Source organism: Arachis stenosperma, chromosome 10 (genome assembly GCF_014773155.1).
Source record: "Arachis stenosperma cultivar V10309 chromosome 10, arast.V10309.gnm1.PFL2, whole genome shotgun sequence".
NCBI lineage: Eukaryota > Viridiplantae > Streptophyta > Magnoliopsida > Fabales > Fabaceae > Arachis > Arachis stenosperma.
Window position 1 is genome coordinate 8,427,842 of NC_080386.1, and position 10,539 is coordinate 8,438,380.

Genomic DNA, 10,539 nt, shown 5'->3' on the forward strand with positions numbered 1-10,539 from the left:
TTAGATAACAACCATTTCTTTTGGAAAGTCACTTTTATCTTTTTTTTCAACAATGTCTTTATCATTTGATCTTAAAACAAAAAATATTTTAAATATTTTATATAATTAAAAAATAATTAAAATAATTAAAATTTTTATTTTTATTTTTATATCAATAAAATACTAAAATATTATTGTAATTTTTCAAAAATTTTATATTCGCATATCTAGATATTCAATTTCGTGTCCGTGCATCACAGTACATCATACAGGTAGCAGCAGGCTGTAGCACCAGTCAAGGCAAATAAATTACAATCAACCCACAATTCGAGCACAAAATAGGAAAATTACTAATTCCAAATAAAGAAATTGAAATCTGGTACGAGACTAACACACTGGTAAAACCAAACAAGCTCCAAATAGGTTTTATAAATTAAATAATTGGGGAACTTTTATTATCCGAACCAACCAAGCATCCTCACTAGACGTATATAGGGTTTATACTCGAAAAACATGCTACGCTATTATGTTTTTCTCCCATCAATTTTTCTTTCTTTTTTCTTTTTTTTTTCCTGGTTCAAAGTGTGATCATTACAACTTCCACAACAAAGAAAATGGTATTGTTAATATCATAATAACCCTAATATTGTTACAACATACAGAAATGCTTTCATTTTTCTCTATATTGTATATAACCCACAATTCATTCCGATAAAAACTCTCTCCTGTTTGTATTTAGCGGAAGGGCAGCCGCAGCAATTTTCTCCCGGAGATTGAACTTCTTCGCGATTAATGGCCGTACATCATCAACTCCAACCAGGCTCTCTAAGAATGGAAGTAATAAAAGCAATTCTTGATCTGAACGATCATCAAACCAACTCTCGATCGGTATTCCATTGTCCACCTGGAACCCAAATGCCTGGGAAGCCAACAAATCAAACAAAGAAAAGGTATTACGATGTAACACTAAACTTCGCATTTTTCGTTATCCAAAAGGATTTCTTCTATATTAAAAAAGCTCTTGGTCATAACCCAATTTTATTAGATAACTATGGGGAAATATAGTAAGCCATGATGACTGCAGTAATGATCTAAAATTAGTATTAATAACTATACCTGAGGGGAGTTGTCAATTATTATAACACGAGCTAAATCACGACCAAGCACTGTTAAATCCTTGAGGTAATTACCCTCCACATAAACACAGGATTCACGGTATACACGGTGGCGAAATATCTTCCTCTTTGGATCAAGCACGTTTAGAAGTTGCTCGGCATAAATGCTTTGACTAGCTGTAAATATAATTATCTCGAAAAGGCTAGAAACTCTGTTGAGGAAATCTCTGAGGTGAGGGCGGCAACGTACGTATACAATGTGCTCTTCGGAATTGAAATTAACAGGAAAAGTGAAGTCGACATCCTCACAAGGCTCAAGGGTAGAATGTACCAAAGTTTCTGCCAAACAGAAAATTATAGTCAATATACAGGGTATAAAAATCTATATATTAGGATGAAAAGGAATAAAAATATGAGCATTTCATGTAATTGTTAGCTATGCAAAAATGAGATCATATTAATCTAAAATAACAGCTCGGAATAACAAAAGCCCTTTTCACGACTACAGAATCCCCTCACAGCTCGGAAGGAAAAAGCCTTTTTCACTTCAAAAAGTTTTTGTTTACCTATGGCAAACATTTCACAAATCAAATACAACATCATCACTACAGAATACACATGGATAAAATTATGTCTTTCCATCCTATTAATTTAACACATTAGGATAACACCCCCTTTAGTTAAAGGAAGCCCAGTCAGGAGCAGAAAGGTATCGTGACTGACTAGTGTCCACCACTTCAAAGCCCCAATGAAGCAGCTTTAGTACCAAAGTTTAGTCCACATTACCACTTTAATAAGTTCAAAAAATCATAATTGCATAGAAGTGATAACAGCAAATTATATCATTAGCAATATAACAGAATTTGGACCAATGATGATAAGGGCAGAGTAAGAAACAGAAATCCATATAAATGGAACACCAATTAGAATCATAGGGAAAAGAGGGTTAACTACCGAAATGGACCCCAACAGTCTAGCGCTAACAAAACAGACCTCAAAAGAAAGAAATGACAAAACAGTCCCTAAAAGGTTCAAGAGTTTACCAAAATGGTCCAGCCATGAGTAAATTTATTGAACAGCTGCTTTGAACTTACTCATAATTGGACTATTTTGGCAAGCGTCCAATATATTTTGGTAAGCACTAGAATTTTTTGAGGTCCATTTTGGTGGTTAAGTTGGAAAAGAGATAAGCAATGACACCCAAAGAGAAGGAAATTACATGGAATGAAGTCAAGAACTAAAATGATCATAACAACTCGGTTACAGCATAAAAAAAGAGATATGAATAAAATGTGTTAGATGCGTTCTACAGCAAGGCAAACAAATTATTCCTACCATCCAAGTCCAGGACAAGAGTAGTAGGAGGACAGCTCCGTGTCTGCTTAGGTAGCAACAATCGTCTAAAGGTAGGAACCACCGTTGACAAGTCAGGTAAGGTCTTTATGAATAAGTAAGGATCAAAGTCATCAAAATCCTCAAATTCATCATCCTCTGGGCATACATCTGCTGACATAGACTCCTGACCAGGTTCATCATTGCATTCCAGCTTTGAGTTTTTCATGGCAAGATATATGGCAGAAACTTCCAAGGAAACATTTTCATCAAAATCAGAATTGCAAACATTCACATCATTTGTGCTTAAATCCAGCATTGGATCACCGCATCTGCGTTGGTCATAGTTGGATGAATTATTTATGTCTACTTCCATTGCAGTGCCACATCCTCGACTATCAGGATCATCTATGGCATCCACCAGTGACAAATCTGTTCCTTGGTCAGAACAAATTCTATTTTGGTCCTCATGCTGAAAAATTTTGACAAAATCAACTAGAAAAAAAAAAAGAGAAACATATGTCAATGAAATCTTTAATAAACACTGCAACTAGTAAGATTACATAGGCAACCAGAAATAATAATTCAAAGCTGATGATTGTAAGAACAAAGTTATGTCATTTACCTCTGTCAACAACTTTTCCTCCAGAACCTTTGGATAAGTGAAATCCAGGAGAAAATATAGTTCCAGACTCCACATGAGCAGCTTGCTTGTTGTAGCCCTAAACCAATAAAGTGAATTTGTAACAAGTATGCAAGACAATCTGCAAAGTTTAATAAAAGCAAGCCCCTTCAAAGAGACATTTCACAACTTATTTGTATTTAATTTTCTTAGCATAAGTCAGAATCTGCTGAAATTAATTACATCAGAAGGATAATAAGTACGCTACTTTGACAAATGAGGTTCACTCCTCATCCAGTTGGAGTCTAGAAGTTTTCAAAACCATCTTTCAAGCAAAAGACAAATTAACTAACTAGGAAATTACTTTGACAAGGCTCACTCCTTGTGCAGTTGAGGTCTAGAAGTTTCAAAAATTCAAAACAAAAGAAAAACTTTGTAGTAGCATCCATGCACAACACCCATATACAAAGAAACAGCCATTCTAAAATAACACAACTAAAATGATGGGGCTAGTTGAATTACCAAAACATCTACTGAAGTACCATTAACAGCATCATTTTGCAACCAAGCATTGGAAGTCCCATGGTCCACAAAGTCATACTGATTACTCAAATCTGTTGAAGGAATTGACTCTCCAGCTTTATTCTCAAGTGCAGTCACTGAGGTTACACCAACAGGGTTACCAGAAAAAATTAAGTTAATCATCATTTAGCATTCAGATTGTTTTAAAATGAATAATTTGTCCAACTAATATAGAATGCTTGTTTACTTTCTATCCAAAGATATATTGTTTTGGTATAATAAAGGTAGACAAGGAACTTTAAGAACAAAAATTATTAGGGTCATATGAAGAACGAAAATGGTTATGAATCAGGCAGGCTTGAAATTAGATAAGGTGAAATTTAAATATGTACCAGGAGTCACAAGCAAAAAGCCAACCAATAACCAATAATATCTACATAATAGAACAAACTATTACTGCCTACTTACAAGATTTATTTTTTCTGCATGATGATGTAATTAAGTCAGCAACTTTCCTTTCAACTGCTTGCCCATTTTCAGATACCTTCCTCTGTGTTCTTGAAACTCGAGGACTACCGTGCTGTTGAGGAGCATTTCGTCTGGAGCCCTTTTTCTTGGTTTGCATGTTTACTTTTGAGAAGAATGTCAAACCTTCCTGGTTGTGTTCTGCAGCAGAAAGCAAAAGAAATTCCACAACTACTCCCCTGTTTCCAACATAAGATACATTTATCAATATATGATAAAGGAAGCTTGCCAATTGGAGATGTGAAGATATCTTACTAGACCTACCAACAACTAAGATATTAAACTCTAGTTTGTATTTGAATAAGCTTATAAAGCATCTTATAATCAAAAGCCTCTTGAAATAACTCAAAAAATTATAACAGTAAAAATAAACAAGCTATTATTTCTCCAAAATACACTCTCATCAAACATACCATCACAGAAATATCCAATCGGAACTTGATAAATCAAACTACACTTTTCTCATGACTTGCCTTGCCCTAATTCATAAGCAAGGAAGCATGTTCATGATTTCATTTCTAACTGCTAATAGGTTGCCAAATACCCATTAGCTTGATAGTATGGGATTATATCCAAATCTTGCACCATTAATTAATTCATAATTAATATCTATAAAAGTGCATGTTCAATCTTCAATTTGACAAATCACAACAAGCATACTCACATTTCCAATTTAATAATTTAGTTTTTCACCCACATAGAACAAGAAACACATCATACACAAAGCCATTCAAAACTTCAAATCAGAAATGACACAGAATTTTTAAGCTTTTTCAAGCTTCTAAGCAGTTCTCAATAATGAAGAAAGAATATTTAATGAATGGTTCAAGCTTTATGTATATGTATGTGTGTGCGCGCGTACAAGATGATATGAATAATGGACGTTCGGTTTTTTTGGCTTGATTTTAATCATGCATCAATACCACGTTCATATCCAACAATTTTCAGTATTCGGTGCATCACTAGTATGTCCATATCATATCATGTACTGTGCGCATTCAACAAATTCAAGAAAAATTAAAATCACAAAAAAAAAAACGGTGAATTTCAAGAAATGACGTATTTGCACTCAAGGGTTATTCATATATCAATGACATCATTGAATCTTCACAAGGAAAAAAAGATTACATTGAATCATCAGAACTCCATAGTCCAGTTACTCCACAGCATCTCAAAATTAACAAGCAAGCCCACCATAGTAAAGCATCCAGCATTAATTAACATTTCAACAAACCAAATTTTGAGCACCAAAATGAACAAGGAACAGCCAAAACCAAAACCTCAACAAGGAAATCAGATTAAAACCCTAAAAGCACAACAGAGCCCAAAAAACACAGAACATCTATAAAATGACAAAACAAATAAGCTAAAGCAACAAATTTCAGCTGAAATCACAGATACCTGATGGGAAAAATTAAAAGCGATTAGCTCTCAGCAATGTTTCTTCTTTCGATCGAAAGTCAAAATAGTAAAATGGAATAAGTAAATTGCTAAAAGCAGCTGAAGAGTAACTAAGCAAAGAAGAAAAATGACTAATTCTAAAACCCTAGATTTGTATTCCAACACTTCCTTTCCGCAGAAATTTTTGGATGTTTTTCCCTCCAATGAGAAAGTGAGAGGGAAAACAAAACATTGACGAACGGAAAAATTATTTTCTTTGAAAGAAAGGGATGAGTCGATAAATAATATAAATGGTTATGCTTATGCATCTGAAATTTTGATTAAATTTAATGAAATTATAAAAACTTTATTTATTGTCCACCGAAATTTGAAGCTGAGACTATTTTTTAGTAGTTTCTTACAGGTTTGAAGAGTAGACGCGAGGGTGTTAGTCGTCGTCACGCGCTTGTGGATGAACCGGCACGTGTGTTGAGTGTTGTCCTTAGTTTTGTCCTTTGCGAGGAGAGTGAGATGCACGCGTCAAAGTCATGTGTAATAACCTATCTCTTCTTGGTTGCGATTTTGAATTTCAAAACCCGACTCCGTACTCATCACTACGACACTACTCAACAGTGCTGTCAATGGTGGCAAAACTCTCGTTAATTTATTTTGAATGCTCCTATTTCCTGGATTTTGCTGACGAGGGCCTGAATTATTTGTGATGTTTGTTGAATGAATTTCCAAAGCAACTAGAGTAGAAGTTTCTTTCAACAGGTCTATACGGATTAGATTAGATTTGATTTGCACAAATTCATCATTTAATCCACACAATTTTCGGATGGAATATTGATTTTTTTGTCTAGTAATTTGATTCAATACACTAAAATTATGAAATATGGATGAAATAAAATATCCACCAGCGTTGATCTAATGTGTCACATTTTTCGCATACGATGTTTGTGTAATGCAAAATTTGCAATATCTATTAATATTAATATTAATATAATAATATATATAATAGGAGAGTAGTAAGGAGCATGGTTTTGAAAATCGGACCGGACTGATTGGTTTAACTGGAAAAAACGGGAACCGGTTACCTAACCAATCCGGATAACCTCAAAAACCGAATGGTAAAGAATCGGTGGAAAAATCAGTCGAATCGGCGGTTAATTGGCGAATCGGAAGAACCGTCCGGTTTTTTAGCGGTTTAGTGGTTTGGAAATTCAGATGCCAAACGACGTCGTTTTGGCTTTTTTTTTTTTTAAAAAAAATAGAAACTGGCGTACGCGTTAACCTAACCCTAATCACTAATCAGCCACCCTCACCCACCAAGGCCACCATTGCCACCACACACCAAGCTCCAGATTCCAAAGCGCTCCTCATTTGCCACCCAGTAGCGCTCCTCATTCGCCACCCAAACCAATCCACAGTAGCCGCGACCACCACCGCGTTGAGCCCGCCTCCTCGTCGTCGAATCTCGCCGAGCCAACCTCTCATTCGCCGGTAAGACTGATTTTCTTGTCTTCTTGATTTTGAACATGCTTCCTTCTGAATTCTGAGCTCGCCTGTTCTGTTTGAAAAAAAAATAACAGGACATCTGAGTTAAAAAAAAATAACATATGAATCCAGTTAAATATGCTTCAGGTTCAATCTGTTTTTCAAGTCGTGTTGAGTCTCGAACACTTTTGTTGCTTCTGTTTGCTGCTTCATGAATCTGTTTTTTATTCTCTGTTTTTGCTGCTTCATGAATCTTCAATCTGTTTTTGCTGCTTCATGAATCTTCAATCTGTTTTTGCTGCTTCTATTTGCTGTTTCATGAATATGTTCTGATCTTAATTTTTGTTTTTGATTCTCTATGCTGCCTGTTCTGTTTGCTGCTTCTCTTTGCTGGTTCATGAATATTTTTGTTGCTTCTGAATGGAAATAGTTTTAAATTTTTATTTTACCTTAATCAGTTGATTTCTGTGACTGTCAATTCTCTATGCTGCTTGTTCTGTTTGCTGCTTCATTATTTTCATGGTTTTCTGAAGTTGATTTCTTGTCTTTGATTTTCTGATTGTTATAGATGGAACAATCACAAAGTAACTCACAGCCACAAGATAATGTTGTTCAAAATTCTCAAACTGGTTCATCCAGAGGTAAATCTGATCCAGCTTGGCAGTATTTTACAGTGAAGTATGACAAAAATAACAAGGCTCAATATACATGTATTTTCTGCTTGAATACTTACAATGGAGGGGGGATATATAGAATGAAATATCATCTTGCAAAAATTCCTAGACAAATTAAAGTTTGTAACAAAGTAACAGATGATGTTGAACTTCAATTCAAAAGGCTTTTGGAGGAAAACAAAAAAAATAAGGCAGAAAAAAGAAAATTTACATCTGATTGTTATGATGTGGAAAGTGAAAGAGAAGCGGAAGAAGAGGGTGAAGCGCCTAATCCTGTACAACCTCCAGCTCCTGCAACAATGGGAGACAAAGGAAAGAGAAGAGCGATTGCTGCTACTCCAATTGGAAGTTATTTTAAGGAAAGGACTACGCCAGGCTCTCAACCAGCTTTGAAAAGTGTCTTGGCCAATAAACAAGTTAAACACAAGGTTAAGTTGGGGCTTGCAAGATGGATCATTGATGCACGGATTCCATTCAATGCAATTCAATCGCCTTACTTTCAACCTGCCTTGGACGGCGTTGCTGTAATTGGACCTGGTTTCAAGGGACCGTCGTATGACGAAATGAGAGTTCATTTGCTGGCCGATCTTAAGAAAGAGTGTCAGTTGCTTGTTGAAGGTTATAGGAGCTCGTGGAAAAGGACTGGTTGTACACTGATGGCAGATAGCTGGACTGATCAAAGGCAGCGTACATTAATTAATTTTCTAGTTTATTATCCTGCTGGTATGTCATTTGTTAAGTCTGTTGATGCTTCTGATATGATAAAAACTGCCGATACCTTGTTTAAATTGTTTGCTGAGGTTATTGAGTGGGTTGGGTCTAGTAACATGTGCATGTGGTTACTGATAATGCTGCGAATTATGTATCTGCTGGAAAACTCATTCATGAAAAGTATCCAAACATTTTTTGGTCTCCTTGTGCTGCTCATTGCATCAATCTTATCTTGAAAGACATAGCAAGTCTTCCTCACATAACTGACCTTGCCTCTCGTGCTTCAAAAGTGACTGTGTTTGTTTACAATCATATGATTTTCTTGTCATGGCTTAGAAAAAGAAAAGAGTGGAAAGAAATTGTTCGACCAGGAGTAACACATTTTGCTACTGTTTTCATTACTTTGAAAAGTATATATGTTCATAAAGAAGACTTGCAATCATTGGTGATTGACAAATATTTCACTTCTCATAAATTATCCAAGAGTGTCAATGGGAAGATGGTTAGTTCAATTATCTTGGATAGTAAGTTTTGGGAGGATTGTTTTACTACTGTTATGCTTGTTGGTCCTCTAATTAAGTTATTGAGACTTGTTGATGCTGATGAGAAACCTTCTCTGAGTATCGTGTATGCGGGCATGCAAAGAGCCAAAATTAATATCAAGACAATGTTTAGAAATAGGAAATCTGCATACACACCTTATACAAGTATCTTGAAAATGCGGTGGGATAAGCATTTGAAGCGTGACCTCCATGCAGCAGCATACTTTTTGAATCCAGATTACTTCTATAGTGAGGGGTTTGTTGAGAAGGCAAATATCTTAAGGCCTTTGCTTGATTTATTTGATATTGAAACTCTTTGCGATGACTCGGTTGCCGCAATGCAAGAGATACAGTTGTATCGAGATCGAAAAGAAAGTTTTGGAAGGGAAAGTGCATTAAAAGCAATTAAGAGACTTGAACCTGGTAAGTATTTATATTTCTATGTTCAATTTACTTTGAATGTTTTTTAAATATTGAATGAGAATTGATGGTTGAATTTCATATTCTGGTAGGTGAATGGTGGAGGCTACATGGTGGGAGTGCTCCTAACTTGCAAAAAATGGCAATTTGTCTTCTTCATCAAACATCTTCATCATCCGGCTGTGAGAGGAACTGGAGCCTCTTTGAACAAATCCATTCAAAGAGGAGGAACCGATTAGTGCATCAAAGGCTAAGTGACATTGTTTATGTCACTTATAATCTACGCCTTCAATCTAGAATGCATCGCAAGAAGAAGAATTATGATCCAATTGACATTCAAAGCATTGACACAGTAGATTTTTGGGTAATGCCGGATGAAGATGATCCTGAATTTACTAATGGAGACATCGAAGGCATTGAAAATTTAATTTATACGGATAATGCTATGCCTTCATATCCTACATGTGATTGAAATAGCAAAACTTGTTTCATTTCCTCTCAATATCTGATGTAAAGTTGTAACTTTAATTTTTTCTTGGTTTTCTATTTTATTTTATTAGATGGAGGAGATGTGGAACTTGATGTGAATTTCCCTAATGTTGCTGATTCTACAAATACAGCTTCTTTTGGTGGTACTTCTGATGATGGTGACTTTGGATTACCTGTTTATGATGGAGATGTTGGAACACTTAATGATAATTCTGATTTTTTATGAGTTGCACCTTTGATTAGTTGAAAACTTGCTAGTAATTGTATCTTTTGAATGTAGAACATTATGGGTTTGTCATTATGTATGTTTTATTTTTTGTTTAGTTATAAACTTTGATGTTTGAAATTGTTTGTGAACCTCTAATATTAAGTAATGGATAATTTATTATGTGAAATATTAAATTTTATTAAGTTATAAATTATTGAATTTATATACTTAAGATTATTTTAAGTTTTTTAATAATTTTATTTAATATTTAACTAAACCGGTTGAACCCCAGTCGAACCAGTGAACTATTGAATCAGTGACCTCACCGGTTTATTGACCGGTCCGGTTCTCGCAACCTTGGTAAGGAGGTCTGTGATAGACAAGTAGAGCGTTCCATGCTCGACATGTAAAGCTGTGTGTGGTTGACAACTGTTTGCTTTTAGAGTTGGACACCTGGCAATTTTGTTTCCTATTTTCTACAGAAAAAAACAGTCCATGTACAAATAAATAAAAATATCCTACA

General features: G+C 35.1%; 2 protein-coding genes across 2 annotated transcripts; one reads left to right on the forward strand and one right to left on the reverse strand.

Moving 5' to 3' along the window:
* Window positions 1-378: 378 nt before the first annotated feature.
* Window positions 379-5,793, reverse strand: LOC130954125 (uncharacterized). Its single transcript, XM_057880862.1, has 7 exons — window positions 5,497-5,793; window positions 4,039-4,274; window positions 3,571-3,707; window positions 3,052-3,148; window positions 2,430-2,921; window positions 1,096-1,433; window positions 379-898 (listed from the first exon to the last, which is right to left on the reverse strand). The coding sequence occupies exons 2-7, from the start codon at window positions 4,193-4,195 to the stop codon at window positions 683-685; spliced, it is 1,437 nt and encodes a 478-aa protein (XP_057736845.1). The 5' UTR covers window positions 4,196-4,274; window positions 5,497-5,793; the 3' UTR covers window positions 379-682.
* Window positions 5,794-7,540: 1,747 nt separating this feature from the next.
* Window positions 7,541-10,034, forward strand: LOC130956704 (uncharacterized). Its single transcript, XM_057883713.1, has 4 exons — window positions 7,541-8,508; window positions 8,694-9,322; window positions 9,412-9,783; window positions 9,880-10,034. Exons 1-4 carry the CDS (start codon window positions 7,541-7,543, stop codon window positions 10,032-10,034), a joined length of 2,124 nt encoding a protein of 707 aa, XP_057739696.1.
* Window positions 10,035-10,539: the final 505 nt, after the last annotated feature.

Coding starts and splice junctions, on each gene's coding strand:
- LOC130956704 (XM_057883713.1), top strand. CDS start 7,541: ATGGAACAATCACAAAGTAACTCACAGCCACAAGATAATGTTGTTCAA. Junction 9,323..9,411: donor AATTAAGAGACTTGAACCTG/GTAAGTATTTAT, acceptor ATATTCTGGTAG/GTGAATGGTGGAGGCTACAT. Junction 9,784..9,879: donor TATGCCTTCATATCCTACAT/GTGATTGAAATA, acceptor TTATTTTATTAG/ATGGAGGAGATGTGGAACTT.
- LOC130954125 (XM_057880862.1), bottom strand. CDS start 4,195: ATGCAAACCAAGAAAAAGGGCTCCAGACGAAATGCTCCTCAACAGCAC. Junction 1,434..2,429: donor TCTTGTCCTGGACTTGGATG/GTAGGAATAATT, acceptor TCTGTTTGGCAG/AAACTTTGGTACATTCTACC. Junction 899..1,095: donor TAATTGACAACTCCCCTCAG/GTATAGTTATTA, acceptor TTGGCTTCCCAG/GCATTTGGGTTCCAGGTGGA.